Below are 20360 nucleotides of genomic sequence, written 5' to 3'. Positions count from 1 at the left end.
TTTCTGCTGCTCCTTCTGATCCTTCTAGACACCTAGACATTTCCATTCCCTCACTATTTATACTGATTTTATAACTTCTTTTATATCTCTCTACATGAATCTTCCATCTGAAGATGAGTAATTGTATCTTGCAATATGTGTTTAGGCTGTGAGGTCTTAGAAAGTTGCAGTTGTAACATCATAATTGTGCAGTGATTTTTATTAAACCAATGTAGTTCAGGCAATCTAATGGGCCAGTTATTTCCCTGTTGTATCTAAATTGTCTGTTAAAATGAAGCACATTAGTAATATCTTAAATTGTCTTTTATCTGCACTTTTCCACATGCCAGAGACAGAATGGAAAGGCATGTGTGAGCCTATCAGCAAATCTTGGTCATACAAGAAATATACCTCTGTATTGTGTTCCCCCCCTCTGTGAACAGTTTGTATAATTAATAAGTTATACTTCTCTCTTCCCATATCCCAATAGATCTATAGATACCTCAGAGGCTCTAAAAGTAGCAGGTGTGTTTGATGTCATAACAGCTCATGATGTGCCAGCTGCCAATGAATTTCATTTTTCTGATGATCCGGAGATTATATTTGCAAGAAATGAGGTATAAATACAATCTTTTTGCAACTGATTTTCTTAATATTAACTGTTTTTTTTTCCTCTAGCCTTTTATGCTCCCACTATCCATTTCTGAAAACTGTATTTTCCTTGATTCTATAGTTATAGTGGTATTTTTATAATTTGTTTGCTTCATGGATGATGTAAAAATACAAAAGTCCTAACTCAAAGAAAACTTCTGAACAGGAAATTTAAGTTGTGGTTATGTAAAATAAGAATAACAATAGTACATATGGGAATTGTTTGAATCCACTGTTCCATTATGTGATGTGTATTCTACAGGTGATTTGCGTGGGTCAGATTGTCTGTGCTGTGGTCGCAGATTCAGATGTTCATGCCAGACAAGCAGCTTCAAAAGTGAAGATAGAATATGAAATGCTGGAACCAGTGATTTTAACAATTGAGGTACTAATAATTTCTTCTGCTTTTTTATTTTTTTACCTATTTTATGAATGGAAGCAGCAGTTCACACTCTTTAGTTGCTTTTAAAATATAATTTTTAAGGAAACAAGATGAACTTGAACATCCAAGTAAGCAGTCTGAGTATCTCCCTATAAATTAATTTTTAACATTTGTCTAATTTTGACCACTTCTGATAGACAACAGTTTCAGAAGTATGAAGGTTTCACAAGTTTTACCATAATAAACATTAGAATGCAAAAAAAAACCCAAAAAGAACTCTCCTAATGTTCCCAGGAAGGAAAAGGCAATACGCAGGCTGGTTTCTAATTTTCTGGTAGCTACCACCTGGTCAGTCAGCATAGTGTGTAGTGGCTAACAGTCAGCTCCTGATTATCTCTAGCATTTTTGTCTGTCATCTAGCTTGAAAGCTAGGTTGGAGACGTAGGAGTTGTTGGGGGGATATGTAAGATGGGTTTTAGGGATGAACAGCATTTTAGAAGTGGAATGCGAGAGTCACATATGGACTTACCCTGGATTAAAGAGAGTAGAAGTAAAGAACAAAGGACACACTTACAAGGAATCAGCATTAGCTCTGGTAGTCACTTTACAGTTGTTTTAATGTGTGTGTGGTCTAATGGAACAATCTTTCTGATAGAAAAATAGGTAAAGGCTGACAAATTTTGTTAACATTTCAATAGAATTGAAACTCCAATGAAATCTTATCAGAAATAAAGCAAATACTAATTTATGAATAGAGTCCGTCTTTACTTAGTCCGTGTGATTTCTTCCCCTCTTACTGGCATCACTCTTTGGGTGATGCAGTTGCATTCTTACTCTGTGGTGTCTTGGTCATTTCCTGGATGTATGACTGGGAAGAGCAGGTTGAATAAACTGAATGCATTTCCTTCAGAAACTGCTGTCACCAGTTACACAAGATGCATCAGGAAAGAACTGCTGGTATTGAATAAACAAACTCAACAATGACAGTAAAGTGATGAAATACAGCTGTTCATTGATTTAGGTAGCTGGTGGTTTCAGTCTGTGAAGACAATGGTGTTGGTCCTGAGATGAAATAGTGCAACAAGCTGGGAATCTTAAAAATACTTAAAACCCCCTATTTCTCTTTTTCTCTATTGCAGGAAGCTATAAAACACAACTCATTCTTTAAGCCAAAAAGAAAATTAGAACAAGGAAATGTTGATGAGGCATTTGAAACTGTTGATAATATAGTTGAAGGTAAACCATAGAATACGTTTGACAAGAAATTTTTGGTTGTTAGTGTTTGGGTTTGGCTGTTTGCTCTTCAAGTCCCAGTTCTACCTTTTTTCCATATAGTCATTAGGCCTGAGAAAACTCTTAGGCAGTTGGAAGACAACATGACTAAACTTAGTGTATTATTGTTCTGCTACTACATTCAAGTTTTTTGCATCATCTAGTCTTAAAAAAACTTACAGAATAATTAGGTTGGGAGGGAGTCTTATTCCAACCTCCAACTTAAAGTAGGTCTGGTTAGAGCAGGTTGTTACAGTCTGTGTCCAGTCATGTTTTTAATACCTCCAAATATGGAGATGATGCAACATCTATAGGCACCTGTTCCAGCGTTTCACTGCTTTCATACTGATTTTGATTTTTCTTATATCTAGCTGGAATTTATAGTATTCATTGCCTCTTATCTTTCCATTGGGCATCTCTGAGAAGAGTCTGGCTTGCTCTTGTCTATACCCTTCTATAGATAGTTATAGACAGCAATAAGATTCTCTTCTTAAACCTTTTCTTCTTATGGATGAATAAATCCAGTTCTCTCAACCTCTTCTCATACATCCTGTGGTTCAGCCCCCTGATGATCTTGGTGGCCCTCTTCTTGACCTGGTCCAGTAAGTTGCATGCTTTGTTTAACTTATCAAGGCTTTATTGTTGTCACCGCTTGTGGGCAATAGTGTTCTGCTTTAATCCAGTTCTGGTGATGCTACTGGAACAAGACCAATTTAATCTTACAAATTTGTGTTTTTATTTTACATGTTGCTCTTTCACACAAGAAGTATCAGAGGATTTGACACCAATTGCCATAATTTACATGATGGTGGGCTGTTAGTTCTTCTTCTGGTTGGTTTCTTCTGTCCTCTTCCCTCGGTAATACTTGTGTTTTTTTCATTGGGTCAGGGGAGATTTGCATTGGGGGACAGAAACACTTTTACATGGAGACTCAGAGTATGCTTGCTGTTCCAAAAGGAGAGGATAAAGAAATGGATTTGTATGTGTCAACACAACATCCAGCAATTATTCAGGTAATGCAGAGCATTCTCAGAGAAAGTGTTTGGACTGGTGATAATAGGGCTTTTAAAGTTTCATTTACAAATCTGTAGGAACAGATGCCATAGAAACATGAAATTGCCCATCTGGATTGTTCAATAACAGCTGCTTTGTAGTGCTGCTGTATTCTGATAAACACTTAGCGCTACACTGTCAGGATAAGTCTCTCTTTTCCCTTTGAAAAAAGTACTTAATACTCCTCTATTGTAGGCATGAAAAACTCCCTGTAGAGTGCTGAGGCTCCTCCATCTCTATTAGTTTTCCACTGAAGTGAGGAGAAATCAGTTCTCTGATCAAGTCTAACAGCTGAAAGTGAGACTACTACTCTATGCAGCAGTCTCCTAATCACAGATTGGTTTGGAATTCAAGGAGCCTTTAAAGACTATTTAATTCAACACTCCTGCCATAGACAGGGTTGTCTTTCTCTGCATAGAATTTCTCAAAGTCCCATCCAACATGCCCCTGAACACTCCCAGCGATTGGGTGTCCACAGGTTCTCTGACCAACCTGTTCCCATGCTTTACCACCCTCATTGTAAAAAATTTCTTTCTCTGGTCTAGTCTAAACCTGCCCTCTTTTAGTTTAAAACCATAGCCCTTTGTCCTGACAATACATGCTTTGCTAAAAAGTCCTGCTCTGTTTCCTGTGAACCACCTTTTATAGTTTCAAAAGCTACAGTAAAGCCTCCCTGGAGCTTTCTCCTGGCTGAAAAACTCCAAGTCTCTCAGTCTTCATAGTTAGAGGTGTTTGAGCCCTCTAAACACTGTCATGATGGTAAATGACAAAACAAAGCTGCCATAGCTTGTGGCCTGCATAGCAATAGCCATAGTGCATGAAACTGATGGTATTTCAGACTCAACACTGGCGTTCTGTGTTCAAAGCCCAGTTCAGCTCCCTCTATAATTTCCATTATTATTATACTGCCAATAGCCAAGTAGTCTGAAGAACTTTGTGTTTGAGAAAATTATTTCAACCAAAAGCATTCCTGACACTAGAAAGACTTTAGATTATTAAGAAACAAATAGTTTTATTTTAAATAAGAATGAGGTATTACCTTACTAATAAAAATAATATAAACTGTATACTAATCCATTTTTATTATACCTGAAGCTTCCTACTGTTTAGATAATGTAATTCAAGAGCATTATTCTTCACATTGGCCGATGGCCTTTTCACAGTCTGCATGGTAAAGATTTGAAATGTGAGCACTGTTGAGAGTTTTTTGTTATTCTTTCTTTGCTTTTTAACCTAGGGTAAAGGAAAAATTATATTCATCTGAAAGAAGAATAGTAACATCTGAGGAACCCTTTTCTAGGGAAGTTTTCTATTTCAGAATCTAGCTTTTGGGCTTAGTTTGAGTTGGCATAAAATATTAAAACTTGTTTTACAGGAGATGGTAGCTGCAAGTTTAGGTGTTCCAGCCAACAGGATCATGTGCCATGTTAAACGAGTTGGTGGAGCTTTTGGTGGGAAAATCCTGAGAACTGGCTTACTGGCATCAGTTGCTGCAGTGGCAGCAAACAAGTAAGTGCAGTATGTGTGTGTTGGGATATGAAAAAAAATAAGCAAACAAGTTTTCCATTTTGGCTAAAATGCTTTCTCCTTTTCCAAAGCTGCTAGTCAAAATGTCATACAATCCTGACTTCACATTTTGCAAGACTGTTTGGTGCATTTCTTTCTTTTGTTTTCTTGGATTACTTATGTTGAGCAGCTCTGTCCTCAACTAACTTAATGGACTGCAAGAAGTCAATATTAATATAAGCTAGAAATACTCAAAAGGACCAGTCCCTAACTACCGAGACTTCATACATACATTAAAATATGACATTAACCCTCCAGTTGTGAACTTCATTGGCACAGCAGAATGCAGAAGGAAGAGTTCATGAGTGGGAACTGCTTTTAAGAAAAAGTAGTTCTAGCTCAGTCCTCAACATCTTTCAGTCAAAATTAGCTTTAATCTATGAGGTGTTATGCTTTTTCTAATACTGCATTAATTAGTTTAAGAACATCAACACATAAAGCTTCATCCCTCATCTTCCAAATTTGGCAGGACAATATTGGCAATTAGCTGTCAGGGCATACTAAACTCCTTTATAAGCATAACTGATTTGCTACAAAATTCACATCAGGCTACATCCTGTCAGCCAAAATGATCTTGTCATTTGAGGGGTTAGTTCAATAGATATGTTACTTCTGCTGTCACTGGTATAAAATTTGCTCTTGATTATTTTTGGCCACGTTATCTGTGTTTTTTATTAAGAGGACATGCTAAAAATAATATTTCTGTTATGGTTTAAAATAACTTGTTTATTCTTAGGACCTTATTTTACACCTTATGTTCATTTTTCTAAAGTAATTATTTTAAATGGTATATGCATTTCTAGACTAGTTTTCATATTTTTATTGTTATTCATATTTTGGTTTCATTCCAAGACACTCTATTTCAGTATGATTCTGAATAGCTAAGAGATGGCGAGCACTTAACACTGAAATTGTTTCCTCAGGAGCAGTTTGGACTGAGTTATATCATTGGCTTTCCAGAGATGAAATGAAAATTCTGACATGATTGTAAATGTGAGAAATATGAAATCTGGACATAGTGTTAAGCATATGTTCAGGCTTATCAATGTTAAGTTTAATCTAAATGTGTGTTTCTATGTATGGCTGGATCTGGATACATGATGTGTAGCCATAGCCATCTTATTAATAACGTCCTTTATTTTAATTGCAGTTTGACTTTTCTTTTTTGGATTTAGAACCAGCAGAGCAGTCCGTCTTATTCTGAGCCGAGAGGATGATATGGTAATCCTTGGTGGCCGACATCCTTTTATGGCTAAATATAAAGTGAGTGCCACAAGAATCCAGTGAAAAATACCCACCTGTATCCTGCAAATAATATTTCAGTGTTACTGAGTAATGTGTTCTGTTAATGAAAGTTGGTATAAACAATTCAATTTTAAAACAAAACTACAAGCCAGGAACACAAGAGATAGTTGCTGTACAGCCTCTTTGTCTACTTCTACCTCTTCTCTTCAGGGTTTTGTTTTATTATTTTTCTAGTTCCTTCATGTTCTTTATCCTTTTATAGCCTCTTTCTGTCTTTCTTTCTAGGAACAGGAAGCTAACCTATAGCAGACTTCTTCTGCAGAACTTTATTTTAAACTCTCCAGATGGTTAGATTCACGCAAAGAAGCAGCTAATTTTTCACAGAAACAATGTCATGCAGAAAACTCAACCTGTGGAGGAATTTAATTTCTTCCCTGCCCATGCACTGTCATCAGTTATAATTATGCATTGGGATAATTTCTGCCTTCTTTTCCTTCTCTACTTGTTGTACAAATTATGTATGCCAGCCACCATAATAGGGTTTAAATTCAAGGATCTGCTGAATCAATAAGCTGAATGATTTCTCTTTTAAAATACCTTTTGTTAATAGCTCTACAGCTCAAGCTGGTCGCCTTCAAAGAGGGATTCTGAACAATGGGATTATACCTGGGCAATTATACCCTTACTGTCTAAGCTCCCCATCCCTCACATGACAGTACAAACCAGTAGTCATAGTACGGGTCTGGAGTCTTCACATTATTCATGGGTTTCTTTCACTGTCTGTAGCTGAGCCATTCCTTTTCTTATATCTAAGTGTGTAGACATTGCTAGAGATTGTAGCTTCCTTATCTTTTGGCTTGAACTGACTCTGAGGCCTTCTTTTACTTGACTGGGTAATAGTTCAACATACCTAGGGGAAAGTTCACAGTTTGCAGCCTAAGGCTGCTGCAAATTTAGCTGTTAATACTAAGCAAGTTGCATGACATTCTGTATAGGTAAAGTAAGAGATGTTTTATAAGATGCTTCCCTAAAGTTGAAAATGAACTGTAGCTCATGTTGAGAATTCAGGAACTGTTAGCGGCAACAGATGAAAAGAGGGATATGAGATAAAGATAACATTTCTTCATTAATAAACATAAATATCATATTCCATCTGCCAGACACTGTTCTTACCATTAAAGTGGGATTTGATTTTATCTACAGTAAACACTCCTAGGTGACACTCTTGTCAGCCATCTCAGGCAATAGAGAGGAAGCCACTGCATCTTCCTTTCCCAATGGGCTTGTGTTGCATATTCTGTGCTGTACCTATACAGATCGCAGATGCCAGGAGGGAAAGCCTATATCTTAAAAACATACTTTCTTTCTCTCTTGCCCTTCTATAGTATCAGTGACTGCTGCCAGAAATTAATAGTGCAGTATGACGCTAAATGTGTAGGTTAATTTTCAAAATATACAAGCACTTTGGAAATAAATGAATGCTGAATTCTAAATAATGTACTGTCGATCCTTCTAGGTTGGCTTCATGAATGATGGTAGGATCAGAGCTGTGGATGCCAAATATTATGTTAATGGAGGATGTACCCCTGATGAATCTATCCTGGTAAGGATTTTATACTCATGAACTTTACAACATAGAGAAAACATTAGCTGGAAAATTATGAAGCCAAATTCCCTTGTCCATGTATTATTAATCACATAGACTTTTGATACAGGGATAGTGGGTTCTTGGAAGAATCGACACTGAGCAGGTTAACCTTTCCTTATTAAATTTAGTGAAGCATCTTAATACTGTCTTATATTGCCCTACACATTCACTTCATGAATGTTTTCTCAGGCTTATTTTTCTGTTATGAACATCTCAACTAACATTGTATTCCTTTTAAAATGTGTAGTGACTGCATTTGTTCCTGCCTAAAGCTTTATATCTTCAGGGCTGGGAAAATCTTTCTTGGCCTTCAGAAAATTCATAGTAATAGTTATCCTGTTGCTATCCCTATACATTTCTGTGCTGGGTCAGCATGTATTGTGCTGTATACCTCAGTTCCTCACTTACAGATCTGCAAAGTATAAAATGTTTCTTGCTTTGATATCATCACTAGATATTTGTGTTTGTTCAAGCTATTCTAGCTGTAACTGAAATGTTTGCTGTACTACCCCTCATCTGCTTGTCATTGCCCCACCTATGAGGATTTTCTGCATCCTGAAATCTTTCAGTGTAACTGCCTGTGGTATTACTGCCTAACCTGGCTCTGAAAAATAGCCTAGGTTAGAAGAAAATCCATTATTAGAAGCATGTACATTAATGCAGATCATGTCAGAACTGTCTTAAGATGAAGTCCTACAATGATACAGTGAAACTACTGGACTTAGCAGGAACTACCAAGCTTGAATTTGTCATTCTGAGAAATCTACTTAACACTGAAGAGAGACAGTGATCTCTTCATCAGGCATCAAACCATTTTTTTTTAATACTGACTCCTGGAGCCTAATTTGAAGTCTCTAGTATTGGATTTTCCTCCTCATGTGGTTTTGTGTTTGTCATGTAAAACCTCTAAATTAAAAACTTAAGGACCAGAAGACACTATAGACTGCAGTACATATGCTTTCTGGTGGAACTAAACCTTAAGTGTGGATTTCCATAGGATGTGATAGTTCAGAATGCTTTCATCAGTTCCTTTCATAGCTACTCTTGCTTTAAATCTAATCTGCCTATTTTTAGTTTGTGTGGCTTTTGGTATTGAAGTAGGAGCAAAATCAAACATAAAATGACATATCTGTTACAATCTTAACTACTGATAACATTCAAGTACAAGAAACATCAGCTGTGTTCTGTATCAAAAAAAACCCCCTGAAAATTAATATATTGCATGAAAAATGTGTCGATGAAGTCTGTATGCATGCATGAGTACTCTTAATACCAGTGATTGCCAGAAACTCAACTTTAAAGCTGATTGTCTTAAGTTAAGCTCTTTTATATGAGAGATGAGGAAGATTTAAATGTAAATTTGAAAGACACACTGTTCTGACATTAAACTAGATCTGTTTGTCTCCTCAGGTAGCAGAAGTATCCTTATTAAAAATGGACAATGCATACAAGATTCCCAACTTGAGATGCTGGGCTTATGTCTGCAAAACCAACTTGCCGTCAAATACAGCATTCCGAGGCTTTGGCTTTCCTCAGTCAGGACTGGTGACAGAAACTTGGATAACAGACGTTGCAGATAAAACTGGTTTATCACCAGAAAAGGTGACTAAAGGAAAGCATCTTCTCTCCTGAAATGAAGTCTGTGGAACTGGAAAGTTTAAAACATTTAGATTAGTTTAATTATTTGAACAAGTCTTTTCTAAGTCAAACATAATTTGTGCTGAAATTCATACTTTTTTTAAATCAATCTGGTTGTTGAATGAATAGCATGGTCTTACAAACTGGTAATTGTTCAAAAAAAATGCTGTGATCTTGTTGTTGTCTATTAGTCCCCCCAGATGGTCAGTTTGCCTTTAACAGGCTTGTGAGATAGCTGTAATTTCATTTTTTTTCAGATTAGGGAAATAAATATGTATAAGGAGAATGAGCAGACACACTTCAAACAAAAACTTGACCCACAGAATTTGATACGGTGTTGGAACAAATGTATGGAGAAATCTGCATACTACAGTAGGAGAACAGCTATCAATGAATTTAACAAACAAAATTACTGGAAGAAAAGAGGGATTGCCATTGTACCAATGAAATTTCCATTTGGACTAGGCACACCTTACCTTTCTCAGGTAAGTTTCATTAAGAGTAAGTGAGCTAAGCATTTTATCCATAGAAGTTTGCAGTCACTTTATCTTAGGATACAAAACAAATACATTATCTTTTCCTGGAAAATTATAATCCTCCTGATGATTGTTCCCTGAAGAGGCTGTAGTAGCCTGTAGCTCTTTTCAAGATGAGATCAAAGTTGTTTGGTTTTCAGGGCCCAGGCAGTTTGGACCCTGCCTACTTAAAGGCTAGTCCCATCTGTTGAGGTGCAGTGTTGAACACACTCAGAAAAGGTTTTTGAAGACTGATAGCAAAATGTTCATTGAATAAGTTGTCCACTCCAGAAATAGTTCTGAGCCTCCTCTTTCTGCCCGTGGGGGTACTGTGGGATGCTGCTCTTAAAGACTTAAATCCTTTGATGCCATCAAAGGCTAAGGTTAAGGAAGCAAAAAAGGACAGTAGTATTTTTGGTCCTTGTATTTTTTTTAATGTTAGGTGTCCAGTGCTTCTGAAACAGACAACATTCTATCAATTAAAAATTAATTGACTGACTTATGTTGTATCAAACTGGCTGTCTCTGTTCAACATTAAAGTCACAGGGTATTTCTAGTCTACAGTGCTACTTCTAGCTGAGTTCAGGAAGAAAATCTTATTTGGAAATTCAACCTGTGCCATTTAAAAACTGCCAGGGCAGTCACATGCCAATGAGAGAGAAAATGGAACTTGCAGCAAAATGCACTTAAGAGTCCCTAGTGAGGCGTTTCCTCACTAGGAACCACTTCTTTTGGAACCACTGAGATACTATTGGTGTAGGTTTGTTTCAGGATCTAATAACAGAAAAGACCACAATACAAGGATTTGTATCTTTTTCTTTCGAAGTTCATTTATAGAGGAAGAGCAGCAAGTAGACTTTCAGATTTTGCCTTCTATTCAAAAGCACTAAACAGATAAACTGAAATACACTTAAGCACTTCGTATATGTTTTTTTCAATTCATTACCACATACAGCACATTTCCTCACTAGTCTGATCTTGATTTTGTTTTTCTTTTTTAGGCTGCTGCACTGGTTCATATTTATACTGATGGGTCTGTGCTTCTGACACATGGTGGAATTGAAATGGGGCAGGGTATTCATACAAAAATGATCCAGGTAACAAATTGTCTAAATAAATACTGCTGTGTGCTTTATCTATCATGCAAATAAACATTGTGAAGGTTTTCTTTTTGGTTAGTTACTGTACCAGCAGAACAGTTCTTTATCAGCATAGCCACTACTTCTTTACATTGATAGAGATAGAAAGCAAGGGTACCTTCATTAATTCATAGAGGCAGAAGGAAGGAAAAAACAGACAGGAACAGGAAAAAACAGGAAGGAACAAAAACAGGTTTTTGTTCTTCCAATAGCATGTGAAGAGGCTTACTAGAAATAAGATTTTGGGGGCTGATCCCATAAAACCCATAGTGAAAAAGGCAGAGATTATTCAGATTGGTATAGTCATGATGATAACATGATCCTATTTGGTTAGTGGATAATTCTAAGACAGATCTGTAAAGGTATTTATAGAGTAATGAAAGTTTGGGACTCGGGCTTCTATAATTTTCTGTAAGTCTTATAGGAGGAAAATCAGGAGTGAGTGTTGGACTTCAGAGTCTCAATCCAGAGTTTGAGTACAGCTAGAACATTGTCCTTTTCTGTTTCTTAGTACTACCAAATTGAACAGAACGATTTCAGCTGGAGATTGGAAGAGAAGTTGCTAAAATTTTTATCTTTCCTGCTATTACTGACTTCTGGCAAACAGTGGGGAATTGTTAGAGTGTTTAGATTTTTTTCTAAAACAAAGAATATGTTGTTCCTGGAACAGATTGCTAGTCGGGAATTGAACATCCCCATGTCATGTATCCACTTCTGTGAAACGAGCACAACAACTGTTCCCAATGCATGTGCCTCCGTAGGATCTGCAGGGACAGATGTCAATGGCATGGCTGTGAAGGTAAAGAATAGTATTTAGTTGAAAAAATATCCTATCCCTTGAGGTGTATGCTTGCCATACTTTAGGCCCTAGTGATCCCATGTATATCAAGTTTGGGATTACCAATAATACTGCTGGAGATGGCCAAGAAGAAACATGACTTGACAGTTTCTCAGTAATGGTGTTTATGAGTTTTCAGAATATGATCTGGACTTTCCCAAAAAGGCTTGTACTTGACAAAATCTCACACTTCCTGCAATACCTTTTCAAACTAAGATGACAGTAAAGCATATACTAATTAAATAGTAACTAGAACATAACTTGAGTATTACCAAATGTATCCGTGTTAATTTTGTGATATATGCTCCCGATTCTCACCAGGATGCATGCCAAACTCTTCTGAAACGCCTGCAGCCCATCATTGAGAAGAACCCAACAGGGACCTGGAATGATTGGGTAAGACCTGTGAATCCTACTGAATGTGTTTGAGTGCTGGCAGAAGCTGTGATAAATGTACTGTAGTCTATAAAGCCTTAATATATACAGCAAGGTAACTTTGTATCTTGGAAAGTCAGTACAACCCAACCAAAAGCATCCCAAAAATTTCTTTAATTGTAAACTGAGTAAATCTAACATTATTTGGAAATAGATTTGGGTCCTCATACTGTCACTTTTATGACTGGCAGAACTTTACAAAGAGCATTTTTCTTGAAAACTGTAATTTTTGTGCAAATAGGTCATGCAGCTCTTTTATGTCAGTTTGGTGGTTTGACCTTGGCTGGACTCCAGGTGCCCCACAAACTGCTCTAACTGCTCCACTCCCCTTCTCAGTGAGATAGAGGAAGAAAATTAGATGGAAAAAAGCCAGCAAGTCAGTGGGTTAAGATAAAGGCAGTTTATCAAAGAAAAAGCAAAAGGTTGCACACGCACACAGTCGCATGACCCAATATAATCAGTGACTTATCAACCAGATCTGGTTAGCTGACAGAGAGACCCATCTCTATTGAATTTGATCAGAAAAACTGAGCAGGGCCCTTTCTGACCAGTAATAAAGACTCTGCAAGAGCACTGCTGTTGACAGGTTTATTCCTTCTTGTATTGCCAAAAGAATTCAGGTTGTTCATGCAAAAGGGGCTTAGTTCTGTAGTATTAGACACCATATGCAGCTAAATATGCTTAACTCAGTTTTTCTTCCTTTCTTTACAATTTTTACAGTTTGGGTTTTAAGTAAATATATGTGGGTAAGTGTATATATATGTAAATAAATTAAATATGCCTATGCTATGTTCCTTCCTGACTCTTCCTTGGTTTACCATAAGCACTGCTATATTTTACAGATTAGAGAAGCTTTTAAACAGTGTGTGAGCCTTTCAGCTACTGGCTATTTTAGGTAATATATTTTTGTTCCTTAAAAATGCATAAATTAGACCAGGACTGATTTCTGAAGATAATTAATGCTGTAAAGAGAATATTCTGCCTAATAGGTCTTTTTATGTTTCATATAATTAGTTTACATATGGAGGGTTGGAAGCATAAAGTTTAGGTGTTAATTTGTCTAGTCCTCTGTGAACTCTCTAGAAAGTATTAAAAGAATATTTTATGTCATCTTTGCTCCATGGTTTGACATTTAGCAAACCAGAGAGCATCAAGAAAGTGACTGCTGCCTGTAAGTCATGTGCAAAGTGGGATATAGTTTATTTACTGGAGCTGGATTACTATAAGGTGTAAATATCATCATTCCCACTGCTCTCAGAGCAGTCTCTTGGTCCTTTTTATTTAATTCTTTCACAGTGTTTATGAAGAGCCAGAAATGAAAAATGTTTGTGCTATAACTCAGGTGGCATTCAAAGCAAAGCTTTTCTCTTGGTCTGCTGTGCCTTTTCTTCTGCTGTGTGGTTCTTCCTTATCAATAGCAACTTTTCAGGTCTCTGGGCAGTCTGGAGTAAGTTGAAAGGGCACTTGGGAAAACCATACTTATATACAACACCGAGAAATGTCCAAATGAAATGTCCCTTCCTGCTGTTAAGCCTGTTCAAGTATGTTTTCTGCTTATGCAGCCCTTTAGAATGTTGATATCACCAAAGTAATGCACCACAGTCATACTTTTCTATCAATATTTAAAGGTGTCCAAAAACATCTGCAGATCCCTAAGCCTCAGATTCTGTATTGATCTAGTTTTTATCCAGTAATATTCTCTACTTCCAAGAATCTCAAAGACAGCTGAGGTAAATGGATTATGAGAAGTTGAGTTTATGGATTTTGTGTATCCCTTTTTTGGTGCATGGTTCTGTACTATATAATTGCTTTATGATCATCTTAAATATGCTCAACAAAGACATTTCAGTCATACATAGTCAAAAAATACACCTTAGTCACAAAGGTCCCATGTTTGGTAGATACCACATTTCAGTGTTCTCTCGTTCTTGGATTTACCCCATCATTCCCGACTACTATGGTGTCCTCAGTGAATCCCGCTCTCTTCTAAGTAACTGCACCTTTATTTCAATATTCCTCTTTTAATCCTCTCACTCAATTCTGTAGGCCTTTTCCATAATTTTTACTTTTTCATTTATCTCTTGTAAATTATTCTTTCATAGGTCCTGATAAGTTTTCCTCCCTTTTTCTGAATTCCTTTATGTGCTATTTCCCCAGTAATCACTATCTAAAATGTTTATTCTGTATTTGGTTACTGTGCTTTTATTCATATATTTCTAGGCTTATGTTGGTTATAGGCTCTCCTGAGCTGAAATAGCTTGTCTGCCACATTTTATACAAATATCAGAGGCATCAAATCTAAGTAATGGTGCTCTGTAGGCTTTCATGAAATTTTGAAGTTCTGAGCTGTTACTTAAGATTTCACTTAAGATTTTGTACTTCAGATTTTACAAGCATTTTCAAACTTATGTGCTTATCTGTTTTGCTATAATGCAAACTGTGGTCAGTTTTCTTCTTGTGGGCTTTGTTTCTTCCATCAGAGGTTACAATGAATACATGGACTGGGAGAAAGGGGAAGGACAGCCATTTACATATTTTCTTTTTGGAGCTGCTTGTTCAGAGGTTGAAATTAACTGTCTAACAGGAGATCACAAGGTAATAAGTGAAAGTCAAAGAAGTTTTGAAAGTAATGTGAATAAGGTTTGCTCCAACAATCATTCAGATTTGGGGTTAATAAGTCACCTGTCTTCACAGGATAGTAAATATATCAATGATGTAATTATGAATTACAGGTGGAACAGAATGGAAGCTGAGCAGTATTAACCAGCTTCTGACATACATATCAATGTCATATGCGTTCACCTTTTGGGTTATGGCTGACATCTAACATGTTCTTTGCTTGTTCTGTCCCTGTTTGCCAGCAAGCACCTTACAGCAATATTCAATTTCCAGGCTTTTGACCATCTGGACAGCTAAAGGCTATAGACTGATGATCATATGCCCTCTTTCTGTACATTTGTGTGGGGGTTTCCTTGGGCAATGGGAAAAATCTGTCAGGGCTGTCTCTGGCTGACCTTCTGTAAAAGTTGAGACAAGCCCATTTTGCCTGTGATGAGATACTGGAAATTATTCTGAAATTATGCACATGGAGGGCTCGTATCTCAGTGTTTCTTATTTCACTGAATTACAACTCTGACCTACATTAATTTCTAATGCTTTCACTCCATCTCTCTGGGTGATACAAATTTGAATTTTATTAACAGAACCTCAGAACAGACATTGTTATGGACATTGGATGCAGCATAAATCCAGCTGTGGATATAGGACAGGTATGTGCCAAGAATTTTCTGATGCCTTATTTCTAGTACACTCTTGTCCTCATGTGAATTGATGATTACCTCATTAATTCAGAAAACATTCATTTCTTGCTAGATTATGGATCATATTGGAATGTCTTTTGCCTATACACTTGCTCCAATTGAATCAGTGTCAGAACTCTGTAGATGTCAAAGAAGCTTGAATATTACCCATGGTTTCAACCTGTAGTACTTCCAGTATGTGTGTACGTCTTCTGTCTACTGGACTGAAATCTTGTTTGTGATTACAGTCTCCAAGTTGTTTGATCTGCCTTCCCCACTGATAGCAGGGAAATATCTTTATTCATTGCAGGCTGGTCCACAGATCTTGTCACTTCATTATACAAGCATTTGTCTTCTCAGGTATGAGAGAGGAATGTGAAAGCTTTTCCATTACAGTTGTCCCAAAATGTTGAAGCATCTCATTAGGCAAACATGCAGACATGCATTAGGCCTCACATATATCACAGTAACAGCTAGTGATACAAATGAGTTCTTGGTGAAGTTTTCTCCGTTGACCAAACATGAATACATAAATGCTACACTTTCCTTATTTAAAGATTGAAGGTGCTTTTGTTCAAGGCGTTGGACTGTACACAATGGAGGAGTTAAAGTATTCTTCAGAAGGAGCCCTCTATACTCGGGGTCCAGATCAGTATAAGATCCCTGCTGTTTGTGACATTCCGGAACAGTTTAGTGTTTCCCTGCTGTCGCCTTCTCAGAATCCTTATGCCATCTATGCATCCAAGGTAAGCAGATCATCACAGGGCCTAGTTCTTAGATCCCAGGCCAAACTGAGAAATTACTTTGATATAAAACACATACAATTTTTCAGTTCCTTTAGCATTTCAAACAAGTGTCCAGTAAATAGTCTTATTTATGACATCAGGGAAGCTAATAAGACATAAAGACATTGTTGTGTCACTTTAATGGTTGGCAAGTAGTGATTGTAGAGTTTTGTTTACAGACCATACACAGAAGCTGCAAGATTAATTTAAAACCATACTTCTAAATGTGGTGATAAACTGAAAGGTTAGAATAAAAATATTAATTGAAGAAATTAATATTAATTATGGAGAAATCATAACGTCAGTCAGAGTGTGCAGCTTACTTATGTGTACAATGCAATACAAAATAGGACTGTATGTGTTTATTTATGAGAGACTGGCTTTTTAAAATCTTTTTCAGGGGATGGGTGAGGCAGGATTTTTCTTGGGATGCTCTGTGTTCTTTGCTTTGAGAGATGCAGTAACGGCTTTGAGGAATGAAAGAGGACTGAAAAAGACCTTTGCACTGAACAGTCCCCTGACTGCTGAGCAAATACGGGCAAACTGCGCTGATGCCTTTACTGAGATGGTAAGAGAAGGTGGGGGAAAGCTCTGTTTAACAGTGGCTGGGTAGGAGTGTTTACTGATTTTGGCACCCCTAAATACTGAAGTGCCTAATGATATCTCCAATCAGTCATGCTTTAAATACAGCTCCTTGTAATTGAAATGTCTGGTAACAGGTCTCATTTACACAAGTTATTTCAACAAATGCCATTCAGACATTGTATTGGAAATTCACTGGGTTTTGTATCATTTTTTTTCTCTGAAATTTATCTAATTTTTACAGCCCTCTCTTTCCCTGAACCTTCCTCCTGTTTTCTGCATGTCAAATCCCATAGAGGATTAAATAGCTCATCTTATTAACATGCAATGGATCAGCCTCTAAGCGTCCTCAGTCCCCTTCCAGGTGCTTTGCCCCACTGACTGCGTGCTGGCACTGTCACTTCATTCTAGTTCTCCTTGCTATGCCCAGCAGTCTTTGGGAGAAAAATAATTAACTCAGAGCTACACAAAGAGACCGAAGAAAAACAAACAAGGCGATATACTTTGTATAATGCTGATCCTTGATGCTCTGTTTTCTGCAACTGTTCACTGTAGTCATGTTCCCACTGCTATTACAATTCTTTTTCTGGATAAGTTTTTATTTAGTGAGGCAAGGTCCTTGCCAGCATATAAATCCATGCTGTGCCCTGAACCTCTGAGGCTCTGCTATGGAAACTCTTGAGCTCTCATTCACAGATTACTCCCATGGTATTTCTGTGATTGTGGTGAGGCACCATAGGCCCCTGAATCAGTAGGTTTGTGGGTTTACTCGCAGGAGCTTGCAGGAGGTGAGGTCCACCAGAACAGGGACCATGCTTCTCCATCCCTCTTTAGTCCTAATCCTAGTTATCACTGACTTGGAGGCACCTGATAAGGGCAATGTTGGGAGGTTGCCAGTCAAATAAAGTCACTGTTGTAATTTCTTGCTTATCTCTTAGATGGCAAACAGTGAAGCTTCTTCCTCCTTGGGCTACATCTGTGTGAATGACAAACCATAGTGCACAAGACCAGAATGGAAAACTGATTTACTGCCCCAAGACACACTAATCAACACACAGATAAATGTGTTTTCTCTTTTCCTTAATAGAATCAGCTACCAAAAATATGCACTTTATAGCTTACATTCTTCTTTTCATTTTTTCTCCAGTGTACTCATTACAGTATTTTGCTTAAATGACTGCATTTAATTGTCAGAAATAAATCTTCTGTATTTGAACCATGTTTTCAACAAGAAATATCTGCTGATCAGCACAGCTCAAATGCTGCAGAAGAGCAAAGTTAGAATGAAGTGTAAAAGTATGCTAGATAACTTACTGCCACATATTACACTAAACAACTTCATATGATAAATGATTTTGTAATGGCTTCAGCTAATTTTCTAATTTTGATTTGAGTCTTGCAGTGAACTGTGAGTGCAGAGATCTTTTTCAAAGAACCAGAACCTTGTGTTGGATTCAGAGCCTTTTTGACCAGAAGCGATGCTCTGACTTGTAGTAAAGCTGGTTTAGAATCTTTTGGCACAGGTATCTTTGTGTTAAAAACATGCAGGAAACAAGAGTTATGGTTCTCTTTTGCTATGTCAGGCAAGTTGCCATGGCTGGTCTAGATATATAGAATTTTATTACAAAAGTTGACAGAGTTATAATTTCCACCAGAAGCCTTCTTTATCTCATGCAGCAAGCTGAAAGCCTCTGAACAGAATGGGAAAATTGACATAGTTCAGTGTGCTTTGAATGGGAGAATGGATGGCACGTCAGCCTGCAGGCTCTCATTATTTCACTGCCTCTCTGTCCCACAATTTCTCTTGTCTTCCCTTAATTTGTTAAGATGACACTGTATCTGTGACAGAAATCAGGTCAGTCACTTTAACAGCTTTTGCATTGGCTATTGAGATATGAAATCTTTATTGTTTCAGTTTTTCTCTCTGTAACCATGATGAGTCGGTGAAATGCAGTTGCTAAACATAGGTGTCTAGACCATTTTAGATGTCATAAGACAGTAGAGACATGGCACAGGAGAGCACAGGACTGGAAGATATGATACAGCAGCTTGAGACCAGGCAGGTAAAATAGTAATTGTAATCATTGGAAATGATACTGAAAGTGATTTAGGCAGCTGAAGCCTTTTTGGGGTTTACTTCATTTTCTTCTCTTTCTTTGTATTAATTTGGCTTTTATATATTGTTAGAAGTCAATAAATTAAATGTGAATGCTGCTGCTACAGTTAGTTTTTCTGATTTGAAACATCTTCTTGGTTTCACTGTTTGGTGTTACAGTCTGATTATAAGACATGCCTCTGCCCCACCTAAGGTGCAAATGAGACCCTGTGCTAAAGTCAATAATCCCAGAGTCATTCTTCTGGAAGTACTACCTTTCTACAGTCCAGGTCCTGGGTATCCATGGGGCACACATGCCATTCCAATCATTTGAGATAGCATGTGTATAAGCACTTGTTTCCTTTCCCATATTTTGTCACAGTGGGAATTTTTTCTGGATGCTAACCAAACCTTTACCTCTGCTAGGTGTGGAATCAGCTCCTTCCTGCTGTGCCAACTGCGCTTAACTCAGGTTCCATTGTCTTAAGGGGACAGTGTTTTGAGACAGGCACCAGTCCTTACATAAGTGTTTAAGTCCTTTAAGTCCATACATATGGGTTTGTCAAGGACAGCTTGCAACCCCACATGTTGATAACAGCCCGAAATTTGTGTGAATTCTGGGACATACTGAAGCAGGGAGCCTACAGATCTGCTGAGCTGGGGGGGGAGTTCTATTGTCTCTTGTTGTCCTATGTACCTATGCACCAGCACGGGTGCTTGTTCATTCCAGGCAAGTCAAATCTTGTAAAAATCTTGCCCAAACCTTGCAGGCAATGACACCTCCCCACCTGCAGTTCTGAAGTGCTCACGCTCCAAGGATTCATCACACTCTAGGCCTGCACTTTGTTTTCTGCAGTGCAAATTTTGTCTCCTTCTCAGTCATTAACAAAGATTCCTCCCTGCCACTTTACAAGTGGCTCTTTCATCTTGTTGCCTCAGTAAATTCTATAAATGTAGCAAATATGGGTTATTGAGGGTTTTTGGGTCTGAAGCATATTAAGCTGTCTGCTGGCTTTTAAGTGTTTGAAAAACTTCCTGGAAGTTAGAAATTTCAGCAATTGACCATCCTGACAGATGATAGTATGGCTACATGGGATATTATGAAAGAAGTATTCTTATCTACAGGGGGGTAGATAAGCAGAAGTGTTAGGCTTCAAAGGCACTGACATATTGGATGGCTATTGACACATGAATGTGCACTGTAACTGCAGTTACACACAAACTGGAGATGGTTCAGA

General features: G+C 37.5%; 1 protein-coding gene across 2 annotated transcripts in view; it reads left to right on the top strand.

Annotated features, from left to right (window-relative positions):
- Positions 1 to 19244, top strand: part of AOX1 (aldehyde oxidase 1) — a 38459-nt gene extending 19215 nt beyond the window's left edge. The window contains exons 18-35 of one of the 2 annotated variants that reach the window (XM_068196222.1): positions 470 to 596; positions 893 to 1015; positions 2152 to 2248; positions 3173 to 3297; positions 4713 to 4846; positions 6079 to 6166; positions 7665 to 7751; positions 9207 to 9398; positions 9692 to 9919; positions 10951 to 11046; positions 11759 to 11887; positions 12248 to 12322; positions 13204 to 13256; positions 14842 to 14956; positions 15565 to 15630; positions 16218 to 16406; positions 16846 to 17013; positions 17966 to 19244. In XM_068196222.1, coding sequence (XP_068052323.1) covers positions 470 to 596; positions 893 to 1015; positions 2152 to 2248; positions 3173 to 3297; positions 4713 to 4846; positions 6079 to 6166; positions 7665 to 7751; positions 9207 to 9398; positions 9692 to 9919; positions 10951 to 11046; positions 11759 to 11887; positions 12248 to 12322; positions 13204 to 13256; positions 14842 to 14956; positions 15565 to 15630; positions 16218 to 16406; positions 16846 to 17013; positions 17966 to 18025 — 2152 coding nt within the window. In that variant the 3' untranslated portion in view covers positions 18026 to 19244. Of the gene's footprint in view, positions 1 to 469; positions 597 to 892; positions 1016 to 2151; positions 2249 to 3172; positions 3298 to 4712; positions 4847 to 6078; positions 6167 to 7664; positions 7752 to 9206; positions 9399 to 9691; positions 9920 to 10950; positions 11047 to 11758; positions 11888 to 12247; positions 12323 to 13203; positions 13257 to 14841; positions 14957 to 15564; positions 15631 to 16217; positions 16407 to 16845; positions 17926 to 17965 lie in introns of those variants that run through there. The other variant, XM_068196221.1, reaches the window with a different exon arrangement.
- The last annotated feature ends 1116 nt before the right edge of the window (positions 19245 to 20360 follow it).

The sequence above is a fragment of the Anomalospiza imberbis genome, chromosome 7 (assembly GCF_031753505.1).
Source record: "Anomalospiza imberbis isolate Cuckoo-Finch-1a 21T00152 chromosome 7, ASM3175350v1, whole genome shotgun sequence".
NCBI classification, from domain to species: Eukaryota; Metazoa; Chordata; class Aves; order Passeriformes; family Viduidae; genus Anomalospiza; species Anomalospiza imberbis.
The sequence above is the reverse complement of the archived record's forward strand: the minus strand, read 5'-3'. Positions and strand labels throughout refer to the sequence as shown.